This window comes from Lissotriton vulgaris, chromosome 11 (genome assembly GCF_964263255.1).
Source record: "Lissotriton vulgaris chromosome 11, aLisVul1.2, whole genome shotgun sequence".
NCBI lineage: Eukaryota > Metazoa > Chordata > Amphibia > Caudata > Salamandridae > Lissotriton > Lissotriton vulgaris.
In genome coordinates, this window is record NC_141699.1 from 404,938,364 (window position 1) to 404,958,064 (window position 19,701).

The following is a 19,701-nucleotide window of genomic DNA, read 5'->3' on the forward strand; positions in this document are numbered from 1 at the left end:
TACCTGGTTCACAAAATCCATATCCAGAATGTTAAAAAAGGAAAGAACATGAAAACAAACTTTCAATGACTACACTCCTAGACTATCAATGAGCTAACCATACAATTTGGACTTTCTTCAACTTCAATGCTTCAGTTAAAAACTAAAAGGACATTTCTCTCAAATTGATACTGCCCTTCCACACCCTCATTCACTTATGGAAGTTTGCTCTGCCCCATAGCACTCCCATTCGAACATAATTTGGTCATGCACCCTCACAGAGATGTAAACATCATCCTATGTACTCTGTAAACATGGCTTGTAATCTTAATGCTATGTGCAGCGTCACCCTGTATCTGAGCTATCTACCAAGCATCAATAATATCTCAAAGAATTTTATGGGTGAAAAAGACATTCGAAAAAGATTTTTAAATAATATATGTCACAAGAAAGAGTATTAGCGACACAAATGCCAAGCTACTAATAGTTTCCTTCAAACCAGATGGTCTTCTCTGGAAAATTCATAATATTTGTGCCGAACTTCTCTACAAATGAAACAGAAATACATGGAAAAGAAAGGCAATGTTTACTGGTTTTAAAAAACAAAGATAGAAAAAAAGAAGTACCACTCTGCAGAACTAAAAGCATTTACTGCATTCCCCACATTTTGCTCAGATGAAGTTCACCACTTTTTAACTTTTATTTTTAGGTATGGCGTTAAGACTCCTTTTGGGTTTACAAAAATGATAGGTATAACATTCTTATCGGGACTTTCAGTTACCCAGCTTCATCCATAGGTTTGTTATTGTAACATTCAGATATTTCTTTCGCCTATCCAGCATGTGCCAATGGGTCAGTCCACTTCAGCCATTAGCTGGCGCCACTGTTTTCCGACAGTTTTTAGATTGAAGAGGGTGCAGCATCTTCCTCAACAAAGTTTTGCTAAAAGCATGACAAAACAAGCACTCACAAGCCTAGAAGGCTGGCAACCAACGCCAGAATTATTGGTTTTGCCAATGCTCATTTAATACTGGCATCATTTTTCCATGAAAATTGGTGCACAAACTTAATTTCTGTGAAGGCTTAAAAGTGCAAGGCTGACTTTCTGTTCGTTTAATGACAGAGAGAGAGAGAGAGAGAGAGATAAAATGTAAAATATCGAAATTTACAGTTGCCCCGTCTCCAGAAAAAGACTGAGACCCCGACAGATAACTAGAAACCAAGTTAAATCACCATATTACTCGCTTCAGATCCATACCGTTTGCTGCTTTTTTACTGTATTAAAATTGCAATATGTAATTCTGACGAGTCCGGAAATGGTTGAAGATTTTGCACATGGTGCAAAACTCGCCCGCAGGACAAGCCGGAAGAGTGCGGTCGGATTAAACAATACACTTTTAAGAAGACTCATGCCCAGCAATGCCAACTACGAACCCTGAATACACAAATCTGAAGATTTATTTTTTTTCATCTCAGTCCTTTACTTTTTCAGTCATAATTGTTGTTTCTTTATTGTTCAAACCAAATTATAATGCTATACATTTCATTACCAGAATAAACAGAATATTCAAGTTCCCCCACTTCAGTAGGGACACAGTTCAAGGGGGTCGAAAAGTGGAGATCACAACCATTTCTTGTACAGTTTTCCACAACTGTTGTATGTCGAAACATTTGACTTGGAGAATGCATCAAAACATGTAGAAGGAAGGTTCCGCCTGACATGAGTGGGAAAAGAGACTTCAGTTGTGATCAAGGTCAAGGCAAGGCCCTACATTTCTGCACAGTACTTGATGGTTTGAGAGAACATGATGGAGCCAAGGGCATTTGAAGGCCAATGGGATGCAGCAGTGTTCAAGAAGACAGACTGTCTGCACTGGATTTTTAAGCATATTTGCATCCTTCACGCTTTGCTTTCAGAATCCTTGCCTACAATAATTTTTGCTTTTCTCTACATTTTCCAGGCACGAAGTTGCTGCAGTCTGTAATCTCTAGCGATAGCCCGACAGTATCATTCTTTGGAGTGTTCAAATGAGAAGGTGGACCAAAACAGCTACAGAATCTTTGAAAATACAGCATGTAAACCATAATAGAGGATGCAGGAGACCATTTTGAGCTTTCTACTTTGTTGCTGAAGATATTCCTGGAAATAAAATATGGCTGTTAGAACTGAAGGGAATCCACTGGCCTTTACAGATTTTGGAGTTTTTAAAGGAAAGACGATATCCCCCTCAAGTGGAAAGAACAAAAAAGAAGCAAGAAGGTTGTATTGATGACATCAATATATTTTCTATTTGGTAAAAACAAAACAAATATTGTCCAGAGGTTTTTTGTTTAAAAACATGAAGAAAGTGTTGAAATGTTCATAGCACTGTAACAGACAAAACATATCTGGGGAAATACCATAAAAATCTGGATCAATTCCAGAATTCATGAATACTTGTAGGCTTTTTCCCATCTTAAAAAAGTCATAAAATTAAAGAACAACATGCAAACCATGGGAAGAGAAAAAGTGAAAATACAAAAACAAAAGATTGAGCTTTTTCGTATGTACAATTCAGTTTCAACTGAAGTTCAATGAAAAATATTTCAGAAAAAAGTTATCTACTTGAAAGAAAAGAAGATCTACATGAATGACTTTTAAAAGACGTAAACCACCTGTATCTAAAGAAACTTTACAAAATAGTTTAAAAAGTGGTCAAATATTGACCAATAAAACTTTTTTTTTCCTTTTTTAATATCTAATATTGTTGAAGCGATACACATCAATGGTATAAAAAAGTGACCCCCATCCCTCCCCCCAAATGTTCCTTCGCCTCTTTTTAGTCAGACGATTTTGTAACCAATGAAAGCGGCTGAGATTGGAGAACTGGCAAAGCATGATGGGAATGGAGAGCAGCCTGGTAGGAGGCTGATGAAGTCAATATGGAGGTGGGCATTGAGGTTAGAGGTATAGGTCTGGAGAGCAGGGGCGAGTGGCTACTGATGGGACTGCCCAAGTGCCCCGTTAGGCTGGAAGACGAAGGTGGCTTGGCTGACAGGAAGGCGGCCGAGTGCAGGGACATCTGTGCCCTGGCCTCCGGTTTGGTCGTCAGGGAGAGAGGCTGTGCCTGTTCGGAGTGGGTGGCTGCTGGAGCTGCAGGCGATGCTAGAGCAGTGGAGGGGGTGGCAGGTGAGTCAAGCATGCTCCCATGTGATGAGGCAGGGCTGTCGCAGGATTTGTCAGACGAGAAGTACTGGATGCACTGCTTCTTATTCTGCGACCCAAGTGATTCTAGATGAGAAAAAACAATATGCCATTAGTCTAGGAAATACATAACCCAGTAGAAAAATCTATTACTCCCTGACAGGTACAATACAGCCTGGATGCAAAACTCTCATTCTGTGATAGCGGGCACTGAACAATCTATACTAAGCAACCATGTCAAAAAATACTCGTGTCAGGCATCGAAAGACCTGGTACAATGGGAGTACAAACACTTATAACGACACACTTTAAATAATCTGAATATCTGACCCTTCAAACTGGCAAGCACAATCTGCCTGTTTATCTGAAGCGCACTTTTTAATTCACAATGTACAGCTATGCTGTAAATTGAGCTGGTATATAAATGTATGCATGTTTACATACCGTGCCACAACAAAAATGTAAAAGGAAAAAGTTAAATTATCCAATCAACCATGCAGAGGAATAAGGGAAGTCACAATTTTACTAGGACTTCAGCCAAGGCAACTGCAGTAAATACAGACTTTATGTCATCAATAAAGTGATTGCACTGCGTTCTGAAGCAAGCAAACAAATCATAAAGTCACTAAAGGACATTATACAGGTACTTTTATCTGCTGGTATTAAAGCAGTATACACAAGCGGTTAAATAATATATGGGACAAAGGGCACCCTGCTGTAGACTATAAGGATATTGTAAGCCACCGAGGGGTTCCAAGACCATATGGAGAAAGGAGCCCGACAGCAAGTTCCTTTATAAGGACATCACACTCCGAAGTGACTTGCAATATCCTGTTAATGTACGGCAGAGGGTTTTTTATTCCTTATAATAAATGATCACTTTTCCTACAAACCGCTTAGATCCTTAGTGTCTTGTTCTTTCATGTTCACTGTCGACACGAAGAATAAAAGCTGACCTGCACAACGAAACTAAACGCATCAAAAAGCAGCTACTGATTTCTGACATAAGATATTAGGATCATTTTCATCTACGTCTGATTAATAAAACGATGTGTTGAAACATAGAAAGATTCTAGCTTTCCTGTAATGACCGACTGTGAGGAAAAATAAACATGTTGCCTTAAAGATCTCTTTTCTGCTAAACACTCTTATTTTTATAAAATTAATAAACGCATACCGGAAAAAGGGAAAGTCAGCTCCTATTTTCCTTGCTTAGACCGAAGCAGCAATTGTGCTCCATGACCAGCATTTTACTCTGGCTGGTGGCTTTGGCAGCAGATATTATGATGTCAGAACTCAGCTGTACTAACTTAGTGCAGATGAGTGGCTACCTAATTTTGTTGCAGGCCACTAGATGCGTCACAAGCCACCTGGAATAAGGTAATTAGAGCTTGGCTGTTATTTAGGGATTGCAGGCTCCCATCAATTGTAGAGGCAGTTATCAATTAGAAAGTACTTCCCAGACTACAATGCTCTGTGCTTTTCCCAAATGGGTGCAGAATTCCAGAGACACGCAACACTGGTTGTGACACATTCACAAGTCATTTCCGATTTGCGTCTTCCGCGCAGTCTCCAATTATAAAAAATCCAACCCACTAGAACTTCTACTTGCAAACTTCAGATTTACAACTGTGTGCATGAAAACTCCAAGCCAAGAAAGTAGTCCCTTTCTGTTATTAAAAGTGCATGTTATCGATACTTTTACTCTTAGAGGTTGAACGGCGTGAAGAGAAGGTGGGTGTGGCATGTTATATTTTAATCAAACCATCATTTATCGTACAAATGACTCAAAGTTCTCTTTGCTGGTAGCGTGTCCCGCAGGAAACCTCATCCCTGGGGTTTGAGGCAATCATTTGGAATTCGGTAAAGGTGCACAAAAATGTGTTGTCTGAAACTTCGGAAAAGTATTGTCTGGGTCTGCAGCAGGACTCTGAGCAGCTAAGACACAAAACTCATCAAGCGGAAGGATTTCTGAATATTGAAAATGGAGCGTGAATCCTGTGGCACAGCAGTGCAGTTAAGGGTCATAAGAATCGAGTCAACGGGTTCAAGGCTCCAGGTGTGAACAGCTCTTCTACCATCTCAAAGAATGCAGTATCAGAAACCAAATGCAGCTCAAGGCTAAGTCCAGTATCCAATAGAGCTCATCATAAGACTGCTGCCGTCGGCTCCATTTGGGGACTTTTGACTAGTGGGGCAGATTAGGACAGAAAATGCATTTTGGTTACCAGTCCCACTTCAAGATGGAGGCCAGGGACAATGGTATCCAGTTTAGATATGGGTCTTAGAAGATTTACATTTTTGAAGGAGACCTTTTCTAGTGATGGACAAACCCTAATGTCATAAAGAGAAAATGTTAAGTCAGAGAATGGGGCAACATCCTGAACCTAGTATCCAAGGCTAGTCCCCGTCTATTTTTAAATGTCATGTCCTCCAGATCAGTGTAATTTCTGGGATCATGCATGACTAATGACACAAGCTGGAAACTTTCCCACTTCTCTCATGGTTTAATTGCACATCAGATGATGCAGATTCTGTGCCAAGTGACAATGTGATGAGCTAATGCAGGGCAGATGTGAACCTGTGACCTTGAGATAAAAGGGCCTGTTATCATGTTCGACACTGCTCTGTGCTATACTAAATATATTGATTAACTGCTAAAGGTAGCATAGACCATGGCCTCAGGCCTACAGGGCACCTTTAAGGAGGACATGCCCCCACTTCTAGAATGACACCCTGTAAGCAGTATGCGTAGAAAGAGACTAAAGGTCAATGCAGTGGTCATAAAAGAAACACCACACGCAAGTGTCACAAGTTCTGCTGCCTAGGGAAACAGGGTGAGACACAGCAGAACTGTGTGTAAAGGGTCTTCATGAGAGTACAAAAAGCAGCATACTGCCAGTAGGACAACATGGCATGGTGCCACCAGAATATAAAATGGCATGCGGGAAGCAGAATCATATCACTTTTCTTGTTCAAATTAATGTTTTTTTCTTTTCAATGCATTTAGGGACAGCAGAAACAACAGCTTTATTGCCAAACAGTGAAAACCAAGTAACCAATAGGAGCTCAACAGGACAAGTTATAACAACTTTACTGAGCATATAAATCGGAGCTCATCTATCCTATATTTGGCTCTTGGTTGTACTTAATGAATTTAACAGTCGATATAATTCAGCACTGTTACAGAATCACAGAAGAACAAAAGCACGATCTGCAAAAGCAAGGATGAAATCCTACAAGACGGTTTGGAAATTGATATGATCGGTGAATGTGGTGATGGAGGAAAAATTCAGCAGCTTGGTGTCAACTTGTTCAGGACAATTCTGCATTCAATAGGCAGCCTAGCTTACCTCTCGACTGACGAGTCGGTGTGTAATATACCACTGAATGAAATGGGATTCTGTCAAAAATGGACTTGCAATATGATGATCATAAGGTTGCAATATAGAAGGGAGGTAGTATGATTATGGGAAGGTGGTATGATATAAAGGAAGGGAAGTAGACTTCGGAGTGAACTATACAGGCTTCAAATGCAAAGCTGTGTTCATTTGGTGCAGATGGCCTTGCCACAATAGGTACAGGGAGGCAGTAGGAAGGCCGTCAACTGATTCGGGAAAATAATACTGAGAATGGTGTTCATACTGAAGGTAAGGAGTACTAATGAACAATATGAATAAGGTTTATTTTAATGAGAGGGGGACATTATTCAATTAGTCCAGTCAAAAACTGTTTATGGGCTGTTCATAACTTTGTTCCAAAGAGGGAAACTAATCCTTGTGCGTTAGTCCCATACTAAATAAAACATTACTGTGAGGGTGTCTTCGGGGCCAAACCCGCTAATGTTATGAGAACCCTGCAGTATACCTTATGGAGGCCTTACCATACGGAAGAACGACGCCGCTAATGGACGCCGCTCCCCTTCTCCCGCAGAACGCCGGAAGTAATCGGCCATCTGGAAGGCGGGAAGGGAAGCTGCATGGTCCAATCAGGAATGCCGACGGAAGGTCAAGACCGGCAGAAAAAAGGAGGAAACTCCACGGAAGGGGCGTCAGCAGAGGAGAATCCATAACCAGACAATCGAGAGACGGAGACGCTGTCCAGGAGCAACGCCAACGCCGGAGCAGGGGAAACCGAAGAAGAAGCCTTCGAGACATGGACCGAAGAGTGGTGGGTACCGGAGGGCGTACGAGCTGCCACAACTCAGGAGAGTTGTGGCTCATAGCGGTACGTGAATGGGGCAGGGGACCGAGTGGAGGGGCGGGACAAGGGTATTTGGGAAGAACGAAGGGGCACCCTGAGAGACAAACCTTAAAAAAGTTCAGCCCCCTCCTAGTGTACTCACAGGTTTTGGTAACCACTCCTGTTTTGCCTCTTTCCCTCGAATACCCTCCTGCACTCCCCTTGCGGGACTTCCAGGCTTTCTTTCTTAATACCGTCGCCCACGTCTATCCCTCCTTTTATCACGTGGTTTTGGTGACGGTATCCCCATCCGTAATAGAACCCCATACTGGCCGCTACCTTTCTTTTGTTTTTTTTTCTTGAGTCTATTCCGGGACCCCAGTGGAACTGCAGAAACCCGTAATAGGTTTATTGATCCCAGTGGAACTGCAGAAACCCATAATAGGTTTCTTGACCCCAAGTGGAACTGCAGAAAATCATAATAGGTTTCTTGACCCCAAGTGGAACTGCAGAAACCTGTAATAGGTTTCTTGACCCCAGTGGAATTTAAGAGACCCGTAATAGGTTTCTTGGCCTACGTAGGAGAGAAAAGCCTCCATCAAGTTCCTTCCAGCACTGGGAAGACTGTGTTCATCCTACCCGTCTACCATTCTGAACCCTTTCAGCCTACTTACTGTTCACCCCGACTATCTGTGTGTTTCCAAACTGACATTTATTTTCAATAAAAATCAATATTGAAGACATACGGCCTCCTCGCTTCTGCTTCCGACCATTCCTCCGACAATTACATTGCCAATTGGCAGGGATGACTAGGACCATGCATATCACACCCAATTTCATTCTTTCCCTCTTTCACAACATTGTTCATGAGAAATGAGCGCTTTATACGAGTATGATGATGTGCTTCCTCGTGTGTACATGCAATTGCAACCATCTGATGTTATCAGCTCATTTCTAGAACCTAAGGATTATGACTTATTTCAGCTTGTTCAAGTAGAGGAATTTAACTGAATTAACTGAATGATTATTATCAGTATCACTGAATGTGGACTAGGGGATCCTTGTGCAAGTACAAGGCGAATAAACAATGCAATAAAGACAAGGAAGACATTCACAGTTTAATTTAAGTTTCTAATTTTGCCTCATATATTCCATTTGGAAGACACTATTTAGTCAACTAATCTATGGAGTGGGTAGAGCCTTACTGGGTGTTTCAAATAGGTTCCAGTTTTACAGTAATGTTGATGTTTCAAAGGTGCCAACATTGATACTGCGTACTTTAGCATTGAGAAATCCTTATTACTTTAGAGGCTTATGGCTTGAGAACAAGTCTGAAATGGCGTAAGTTCTTGAACCGCCCTAGGAGACACGCATATAATGAAGACACTGTGTTCTGGTTCTACTTTGATCTCAAACAAAAACCTAGCTCTTTGAAAGAAGACCTGGACAGAAATAAACATACGGGTCAGATAACAATTAATGAAAATACCAGAAGTTCTTGCAGGCCAAATGGTCAGTTTGGGGATCATATATTTGTTTTGTTAACACAATTTGTAGAATGCATATCACACGCTTCGTTTGTGTTTACACAAATTCAATGCAAGCACCAAACATCAAGCAGAGCATGTAGGGACAAGCATAACACAAGGTTGGGAAGATGCAGGGGATAGTTTAAAAGAACAGATAGATTTTAATGACCTGCAGGGAGTGACCTTACACTGGTAGCGCGTTTCAAAATATGGCAACCTTTAAAGCAATCTCCACGAGCCTAGAACCTGGACGTGAAGAGGTGATGACACATCTCACAATTTTTTGTTATGTGCAGGGAAAGATTTAATTATGGTTAGCCAGACCACCACTGGTACATGAGAGGTATATTTATTACCTTAACATGAACTTAATAAGGGGCATCAGAAGATGGGATCCAATATTAAACTACTCTTAGAGACGGACAATGTAAGATGAAAACAAGTGTTAGAGCGAATCCTACAGTCTTCGTCTCCCATGTTGCCGTCCAGGCCCTCACTGATACTGTTCTCAGAACCATTTTGTAAGATCATTTAGTTTTAAAATCATGTGCAAATAGTAAAACAGTATCCTCGGGCAATTTCTTCTGGTCAAACGGTTAACGTCCAAAGTGGGACTCAATGTCCCGCATTATGATCTTAAGACTAGAAAGGCAGATAAAGGACTGTGTATCTATGAACTTGGCATTGCTTCTGCTAACAGGGTTTAAAACATGTGGCCGATACGGACTACCCCCACCCCCGCTTTTCTCTGCTTTCCTCCTATTACACCTCAGTAATGGCCAATTACAGCATGGCAAAAGGAAAATAAAGAAAAATCATAAAAAACAGACACTTTCACATAGTGGGCTTTACAGAAAAAAAAGTAGCGGTTTAAAAAGACAAACCATAAAAATGAAAGAAAAACTGGTCTACAAAGCAAGACCAGGTTTAATGATGGTCTCTTCAGATCATGATAAGCACAGAATTTTCTGCTATATTTTATCAGGTTTAAGAAAAAAATCAAATAAGGGATTGCATTTTCACTGGCCTCCAGAACGTATGGCATGCATTCAAAGAAAGGTGTGTGCTGAGTATCTGAAGGAGATTGGGGATAAATCTGATTTTGAGGGCTTGGACGTTAAAGAACTGTGGCCTAGGGCATACTAAGGAGAACGGCTCTACTCCGACAAAAAGAAGATAGAATGGAAATCAGCCCGTTCTTACAGACTGAAGCCATTGTTAGAATGCTTCAGGAAAAACCTACGTTAATAAAGTTTTCTAAACTTACGAAATCAGCTTTCTTTTTAAAAATATCGATTAGAAGTCCTTCTTTATCTTGTACCAACCAATGGGTCTGCCTTGCAACTTGCCAGATGCTTTCACACCAACAACTCACATGACTAGTTTACACAGGTCACTTACCTGCCTTACACCAAGCCTTATGTCTGTTCTCCTAACGTCACAACTCAAAGCAGGCCTTACACTGAATGATCGCTTTGTTAAAGTGCTACTATTTGCCAGCCAAGTATAATGGTACCCAGTAGTGCCAACAGGTGTTCTGTTGCAGTTCTCACAGCTTACATGAGTCTTAAGCGGGAATACTTACTCTCAGCTTCGTGCATCTGCTGGTGCTGGTGCTGTGGTTGTTTCTCCCTCTTCCTTTTCTTCTTCTTCCCCTGAAAAAGGCGACGGAGAAAGAAAGACAGTGAGCCACAGGTGGTGGTCAAAGGTGCTTAACCATTCACAGCAAAATGTCACCTTAGCGAAAGCATTTATATGCTCTACACTGAGTGTTAAGATTGTCCATGTTTTACACTTCATAGTCTGGGCTTCGGTTTAGCATGGAAACGAGAAAATACCCCCATTTGGGGGAGATGGCATTCTTAAGAAAGGGTGATCCAGCTATATTTACTCCAGTTGTTCCACCTCTAGGTGTTGCTGAGACATTTGCGTCCTGGTCTTCAGGGCTATGAACTCAGATGTAAGCGCTGGTATTACATGACACCCGGAATAAGGTGCAGGTAATCGTTTCTGGGTTGCCTATTGCGGAATCTGCAATATATTCAGCACTCCGTATACCTTTCCCATTTTGGAGAGGCAACAATTGAACTTCATTCTCCCTGGGTTCCGACACCTGCACTGGCTCCCTGTTGATTGCGGAGTCTAATTTAAGTACAGCAATGAACACAGAACTGTCTGCTAGAGACCCCAAACTTCTGAAAAAGAATATTTCTTGCCTCATCTCCCTACTCCTACATTTCGGGAAGCCAAAAACTGTTGACCATTTCTCAGTTCTGCAGACCACTATTTGCATCTCAAGCTCCCTCTTTCTGCACTGGAGTACAATTGCACCGCAAATTATTAACAAGTTATTTTAGAGAGAATGGAGCTTGCAAACCTTCAATGAGAAGTGCTGTATATAACCCAAGATACTATTGAACTATTACTTATTTTTGTGAGCAATTAAAGATCCGACTGTTCTGGTCACTGTCATGTTTCCTGGGTAGAGTATGGTGTGATCTGCGCTCAGAGCTAAGAAACCTCTTGTGAATGAACACTTACCAAACATTCGTATTCAAGCTATTTACACCTCAGACACTTGAGGCATTCAGAAAGGCTGCCTGTGTCTAGAAGTTTCCCATGACAGGAAGTGGATCTTTTGAAAGATGGCCTCACACGTCCCTTTCCTTTATGCTTCCTTTGACGTGTGGCAAAACAGATAGGATACACAAACATCCAAGGGAAAAAAACGTATTTAATCACCTACAACTGTCCCAGAAAGGGCCTCAGTGTCTGAACTAACCAAGATTCTCAGGAAGCTCAAACTTGTTGAAACTTTTAGCAGTTCAAGTAGCGGGATCTTCCTGGACGAATGAAGAATAGGAATAGTTCAGACTTTTCAGACAACCTCAACATTCTCTAGAGGTAGCTCAAACAAGATCGCACAGTGATGCTTCAGCATTTATCTCTTCGTACAAGGCTCCATCAGAAAGAAAGAAGGGACTTTTAGCTCCGTTTAGCATGATCTTCTTGGAGATGAGGAGCGACCCATTGTGTGCGGCCGGGGGGCTAAGGAACTAGTTCTACAAAAACCAACGTCACTGATCTGCCTCTGAACTGAAACAATGTGATCCCATACTTACAACCACTTCATCGTCTAACTTGAGTGATCTTCACAATTTATGGCATTTGGCAAAAGTTCCCTTTGCAAGCTCCCCTCTTCCCCTCCTCCCTCCCACGCCACACGACTTACGTAGTTATCACGCGCAGACCACGTGGGGTAGAGCTGGGAGTGGAGCTGCCGTTCTTTCCGTGCTAGTTCATAGTATTTTGCTTGCTCTTCTCTGGATAACGAATGCCACTGCAAACAATGAAAGGAAACAGGAAAAGAGGAAACTTGAGCATCTTGGTCACAGCATAGAACGTGCGAGACAACTAGTTGAACAAAAGCAGTGAGAGTTTTTGTCTGCAGATTGAAGAGGCTAGTGGCATAGAAGCAATCATTTCAAAGGACTATGTTTGTAAAAGGAAAATTACACAGATGACGCTAGAGGTAACCACAGCTCAAGACTGTAGCACCAACATATCCTAGCATTTCAGCCCTTCAAGCCTCTTTTTCCCCCCCAAGCATCATGTTTGCCTGAACTGCAGGTCATTAAACATTTATGGAAGTGAAAAAAATTAAAAATAATAACTACCGCATTCCTTTTGTCCGAAATTGACCCAAGTTGCTATTTTTGAGTTGTGTAATTAAAATCGCATGCGCGTTTCCAAGGCGAGAGGTTAGGCCCTGGTACTCGGTCCTGTAGAAAAGCTCCAAATCTGCCTTGCACACACAGCTGCATTTTTAGGAAGCAGTTATTTCGGTTTTTTTCAAAATTTTACTTTGGTTATTTTTATGGTTCACTTTTAATAGGTAAGCTTAGTACGGTAATTGTGTTTTAGAGCTATGCATCAACATATACTCCCAGTGGCGCTCAGAAAGATGCTGCAGCAGTAAAGGGCAGCTCTCAGTGCACTGCCACTGTAATGAGGGCCTCTCCCCGTGTTGTCACTGTAGTAAAGGCTGCATGCAAGGCAGGTCCAAGGAGGGTGTCAAGCCACCTATGGGCAGTGTGATGCCATTATAGCAATGGGACAACCCAGAGTGATGTCACTATAGTAAGCACAACTCCTTGTATGATGTTACGCTCTGAAACAGAGGTTGCAACTTGCGTGAGGTCACTCCACTCAAGGCAGCTCCCAGAGTGAGGTCACTCCACTCAAGGCAGCTCCCAGAGTGAGGCCACTCCACTCAAGGCAAATCACAGAATGAATTCACTCCACTCAAGGCAGATCACAGAATGAGGTCACTCCACTAAAGGCAGCTCCCAGAGTGACGTCACTCCACTAAAGGCAGCTTCCAGAGTGACGTCACTCCACTAAAGGCAGCTTCCAGAGTGACTACACTCCACTAACGGCAGCTCCCAGAGTGACGTCACTCCACTAAAGGCAGCTTCCAGAGTGACTACACTCCACTAACGGCAGCTCCCAGAGTGACGTCACTCCACTAAAGGCAGCTCCCAGAGTGAGGTCACTCCACTACAGGCAGCTGCCAGAATGAGGTCACTTCACTAAAGCAGCTCCCAGGATGAGGTCACTCCACTAAAGCAGCTCCCAGGATGAGGTCACTCCACTAAAGGCAGCTCCCATGATGAGGTCACTCCACTAAAGGCAGCTCCTTGGATGAGGTCACTCCACTAAGGCAGCTCCCAGGATGAGGTCACTCCACTAAAGGCAGCTCCCAGGATGAGGTCATTCCACTAAAGGCAGCTGGCGATGTATTTTCAGCTCCCTGTGATCCCCTTAAAGTAAGGGGGCTCCCAGTATGATGGCACAGTATGATGTAACAATGCATTAATAGTCTACAAACCAGCAACCTCTCCTATCAGTCGTAGAGCGCTCCCCTACCTTCCGGCTAGGTTTGTGCACCAGAAACGCCACAGACTTGCACGTCGCCGCAGGATGGGCACATCCTGTGTAACCGCTCTGTGCTATGTGAAAGAGAGCCCACTGTGATGTTGCAGCGGAAATAGTTGCTCTGGCGTGATGTTACTTTAGAAAGAAAGATTTAACTAAAGTGAGGAAAGCTCCCCGAGTGCTCTTACGACAGTATTGTCCACCTACTGAGAGATCATGAGACGTGACTAAAGATAGATCAGATCTTAGTCTGAGGTCAGTGCACTGAGGCAACACCCTGTAGTGATGTTATAGTACAGAAGACAGCTCTCAATGTGATGCTGCTGCAGTGCACACCAAGCACAGTATCTTAAAGCCGACTTGGGTTCTGATGGGCTCAGGTACATTTCTTTTGAGAACCGAGTGATGCCTGTCCTGCAGTACCAAAGGCACCTACCGAGCATACTCCATACTCTTCAGGGCTTTAGGATCTGCCAATCTAGCTCTTTCACGCTCCAGGCACATACGCCTTGCTAGAATGGGTGGTCGTTCCTTTTCCATTCTGTTGTCTTATCACTGGAACTCCCGCTCTCAGAACTTTTGACTGATATTCACTTTTCTTACATTCAAAAAGCTCTTTAAAACGTGGAAGTTTTAATGTTTCTGGTCCTGTCTGTGTTCATTCTCTGCAGTCCACTGTGTTTAGCTTGGTCCATTGAGAGAGGATAACCTGCATCTTCAGATGAATTGAGACTATTTCTGTAATTTTGAGTATGTCTTCATTGTGGTTGGTGAATTTAAATCCTGTGGAAAAGATCATTTCAATCTTTTGAAGTGTTCACTTAACCAATCTCCTGCTTACAGAATGAAGACATGTTGTGAAAGTAGCAAGCCGTCTGATATTGGGCTGAAGCTCACACATACTTTGACCGAGACCGGGTACTTGCAACATACTTTTACTATAGATCTTGCATGAATATTTAAAAGGTATTGTGAGAACTCCTGTTTAGATCCTATTACAGGAAAGTTCCATGGTGTGTGGTGGTATATAAATGATCTCGCACACGACCATCATTGTACAAATTTGTAATTGCATAAAAAACTTACAAAACAAGAGATGAAGGCAAGGAGGAATTAAAAGGGAACCTACCCTCCTTCCCAGAATCTGGTTGATGGCAGCACTCTCCTTGAGTGTGCACTCTGCCACGACCTTCGCCCTCATCTCCTTCATGTACAACATGAATGCGTTGAGAGGCTTCTTGACGTGGGGCTTCTTCTCTTCTTCCTTCTTAACCGTGATGGGGGATTTTCTGTTGTGAAAGAGCAATCATCAACAGTATTTAATGACCAGCACATATCATTCAAAGCTACATGTAAAATGATGGGGAAAACATCACTAAGCCCAATCAGGCCGGCGCCAAAAACTCAATTTAAACAACTCTTCATAGATGACCCTGGAACAGTACATGCATTCTTCATTCACTTGTCCTTCCAAAATAGGCCTCAAGAACTTGAGAAAGTCAAGTCTCTAAAGTAGGCCATCGGACCTCTAAAAGAGTAGATTGTACGAATAAACTGTAGATACAAAAACCTCAAAGCCACCCCATCGCCTAAGTATGTAATAACGTTGAAATTACTTACGAATTCATGCTAGGACTCATACCGCCAGGTGAATGCTCTTGTTTCACGACTGGAGACACAATGGCAGGGTGAGGAATGCCGGATGGGTGCAAGCCATGATGGTGAGGGGGCACCATATGCGGGGAAAACCGACTGGATACCAAGCTATGGAAGAAAACAAGAGAAAACTCTTAATATGGACCGGGTAGCAGCCAACTGAACCAAGGAGCACAGTGTTGGTTTCCAGGGATTTGGTGGACAGTGGGGAGCGGTTAATGGAAAGCAGTATACCGTATATATTTTCATCACGAAAGACTCCCGCTCAGCTCTGGGCTACGACCACATGCTTATGCCGAATTGTAGTCTTGAAAAGGTTAACATCCTTCACACTAAGTTAACATTGTCTAGAAATTGGAACTAGCAGGTGGCTTGACTGGACACTCCTGCTAAAAAATTTTTTTTTAACGGAAAATCTGTTTCTGGACCTATGCGGAGTATAACTCTACATGCAGAGGTTCTCACTCTGTACAATGACTGCCCATGCCAGTCCCCCAATGTTAAAAGCAGCCAGTAACTGGAACATCATGTGTATGCTGCAAGGGGACTGCGGGTGGACTTTAGGAATGAAGGCAATGCCAGTCAACAAAAGAAGGATCCTGCACCTACCCTGAAATTGTTAATCACGAGTGATGCAGGGTAACATTTATCTAGGCAACAAAAACGAAAACCATTTAGAGTCATTTGATCACAGGATCTCATGAGCTGTGCTAGAGTGAAAGCTCAAAGAAGTCCAGGAAAAGATCCACATAATAAGGTGACCACAAGACAGAATCTGTGCAGTAAACGAAAGGCACAGCCTTTATGAAAATATTATAATGCTCGGAAGCAATGGAGAACTTGGACCTCAACATAATGTCTATAAAGCCAGGAAGGCAACAAAAGCTGTGTGTGAGATTCATGGTTGGAGCTGATCCTGTCCTTGAATTATAGAGTGCTTGAAGTCAGAACAGTGGTCCATCGAGACAATACGCTGGAGATCCAGCTGCGTAATAGCAGCGGCTGCTGTGTGAATGTCTCTTTTCCATGATAACAGTCAAGATCTGTTGGTATTTCCATGCAGAGTTTAACAGCTGGGACTGCAATAAAGAATTAGTATTGAGACCTTGCCTCAGCATTCTGTTGGGAACCACAACATAGCGCAAATTTGCAAAGTGTATGTTCAACTGAGGATAACTTGGCCTTTAACAGATGTTTATTGTTACCCAACTCAACAATACACATTTGATCAACCTCAAGTGGAACAAACATGGATTGCGCACACTGGGATTCGAAACCAGTGAACATGGGATCAAACACAGAGCGCACTCACCTCGACATAGAAGCATTCATAGCCAGAGTTGGATATGGGTATCGAAATCCTCCGGGAGGGATGGAATACATCGGCTGACCCTGCCTTAGTTGAGGAAGAAAAGAAGACAACATAGTAATTCAGTTTTATCCCGATGCCACAAAAATGAAATCTACACAAGTTAATAATTGCAGCATAATAAGGTCGGGAAAAGTTTGCTGTTGTAAACACATTTCGCCTCTGAAAGGACGTACAAACTACGCACTCACAACGCCCCTTCCGAGGAATGCGTAGTCTTGCCTGCTTTAGCAAATGCCACAAAACCTACCCTTTTCCTGAGATTATGCACAACACTCTCAACCTTAACTTGTAGCGTGGAATCAGATCAGAACAATACAGAACAAGAAGGATCTGAATCACATTTCATTTCAATTCTTCGAGAGTTTACCCCTTCTTCACTGCCACAAGGAACTGGAAACCAATCTCTTCAGTCTATCTCCCATCAAATGGTAATGACACAGAAGACAGACCACCCCAAACTGGCCCCACTCTCGCCTATCTGATGTTCTGCCACTCTTCTCACACTCGCCATCCCCTGTAAGCATCATTTCCCTTTTGCGGTGTAAAACCCAGCCACTGAACTTACACCTCCCCTGCCTTTCCCCTATTTTGTCACTGCAATCCCCATCATGTACAGCACACCAATGCTTGTGGTTTTGGGCTATTAAGGTAAATACATACTATAAACGAGGACAGACAGCAAAGTGCCCATTTCCGAATATCTTCCTATAACATTTAGTTTAAGAAATGAAAAAGAGATATAAAAGAGACAACATATAAGACAGGAGGAACAAGTGAGTGGAGAGAAGATGTAGGAAAGAAGCAAAACATGAGAAAGCAGCATATTGTAGAGAGAAAGGTGCGAAAAAAACCAGAAGGGAGTCTGGGGAAGTGGAAAAATGTGACACATACGGATTCAGGTAATTTAAATGATCTACAAAAAAAACCTTACTGTGGCATCAGCCATCCTAGAGGATGAGGGATTTGGCCAACAGCTCCTGGAGACAAGGGATAACATGGTGAGAGTTCCGACGGGTGAGGTGGCCGGGGAATTCCTGGAGAAAACAATGAAAGGTGAGGTATGAAATCAAAATGACTGATTTTATTGGCAAACATAAGGTAAAGTAGCATCTGTGACATTATAATAACCCACATCCTGATTCTACTCTACACATTCGACAACCACCCAATCAAAGATATTTTCAAGCTGCAAAAATGTGGACCACCCTCCTTCATCCAAGGCTAAAGCATCAATGCACACCGTCTCTTTCCCTCTATGAAGAGTTGTCATATAAGTTTGTAAATGTTCCAGATACTTTTTTCCCACTATAGATGTAATACTTAACATGTGTCCTATAAAAAACACAAAAATACACCCTTCTTGAAAGTTACTTGAAAACGGTTGCACTCATTCCTTAGAGTTTACAAGTCACAACTTTTATTATATATTAAACCTCTAGTGTCAGTGATGCCAGACATATGCCCATGCCTTGTCTGCGTTTCTGGGTACCGCATGCTAGGGTGAGCTATCATTTTCCATTCAGGCCAGTTTGCTTACGTACTGCATCAGCGATGGCGTTTGAAGACCAAGAAGTATCTTGTTTACAAACTACCATTGGTGGATATTGGAATGGTTTACTCAGTTTAAGGCTGCTGCTCACTCACCTGTTTTTGGATCTATCTCAGGCGAGAGGTGAGGTGGCGTGCCTGGCGAAAAGTGTTCGTTGCTGTAGGTGATTAGCGGAGTTAGGGGGTGCATGTGATGGGAGTGTTGCACCACTGGAACCTTGTTGGACTGCAAGCAATAGAAGAAAGAGTCGGCTCAGTATGCTACTTGCACGAACATGTTTTACTCATACCAGAAGTCTCATAGGGATGTATTAGTCTAATATAGAACCATTAAAAAAAAAAAAGAAAACCTAGTGACCGTGTAAAGTGAGACCCATTGCGTAGTTTAGGTTTTAGCCAAGAGCTTTCCATGGCACAGAGTACCTTCCTCAGGAAGATACAGTACAAATCAATCCTATCACCCCCCCTAATAATGAAAAGCAATCAGCAACATTTTAGGGTCCATATTAGGGCAATTTAAGTTCGACAAAATTAACAAAATCTCCATTTGTCAAATGTATTTATTTTGAGCACTGAGTAACATTTCAATCAAAAATACCTATTCATGGTTTACGTTGTGTCACACAGAACAATAGATGAATTCACTTGAGTAACAGAAATCAGATCGGTGATGACTGAAGAGCTTATTGAAAATTCCCACACTAAGGGACCGGTTAATTATTTGATTTTGCTTACGGAATAGTGAAAAACAGAGGCCTCTCTAATTAAAAAACAAATATACAGCATAAGGTGCGTCTGATTTAAATCCACTGGCAGAGAATACAATAATCCAATCTCACTAGTAGGGATGGGCGTTTGGCACAGACAGACAAGTACTTTGATGGGATGCTGTCCCCTCTGGGCTTACAGGAAAGGAGCTTTACCCATTTGGATGACGTGGAAAGACCTCCGGATAACAAAAGTCTCAAGAAGTAAAGTTCCCAAAAAATTATGAAAACAAGTAAAATGGTCATGGATTCTTCCCAAAGCATGTACGTTTCTACACAGTGCAAAGCCTTTACAGACTTCAAATACATGGCAGTCGAGGGAGTGGGTGAAGGGAAGCCCTTCTAAGGAAAAGCAAGAACATTTCAAATGTCTGATACCAGCAAGAAGAGCAAGAGTTGGGGGAAAAGTCTGGAGATCAGATCATAACTAGGATCACACAAGTTGTAGCAAACTCGATGGACGTGATGCTTCACTAGCCTCAGATTGAGAAACCTAAAGGACCATTCTTACAGGAGAAAAGGGTAGTTTCAAGCGGACGATAATGC

General features: G+C 42.4%; 1 protein-coding gene across 1 annotated transcript in view; it reads right to left on the reverse strand.

The window, feature by feature from the left end:
- Nucleotides 1-1,463: 1,463 nt before the first annotated feature.
- The window catches only part of TCF7L1 (transcription factor 7 like 1), a 138,700-nt gene continuing 120,462 nt past the window's right edge, over nt 1,464-19,701 (reverse strand). The window contains exons 5-12 of the mRNA XM_086943451.1: nt 18,485-18,614; nt 17,772-17,874; nt 16,781-16,864; nt 15,433-15,576; nt 14,942-15,101; nt 12,107-12,214; nt 10,460-10,529; nt 1,464-3,250 (exon numbers count right to left, since the gene is read on the reverse strand). Of these exons, the coding sequence (XP_086799577.1) occupies nt 2,799-3,250; nt 10,460-10,529; nt 12,107-12,214; nt 14,942-15,101; nt 15,433-15,576; nt 16,781-16,864; nt 17,772-17,874; nt 18,485-18,614 (1,251 nt within the window). The 3' untranslated portion in view covers nt 1,464-2,798. The remainder of the gene's footprint in view (nt 3,251-10,459; nt 10,530-12,106; nt 12,215-14,941; nt 15,102-15,432; nt 15,577-16,780; nt 16,865-17,771; nt 17,875-18,484; nt 18,615-19,701) is intronic.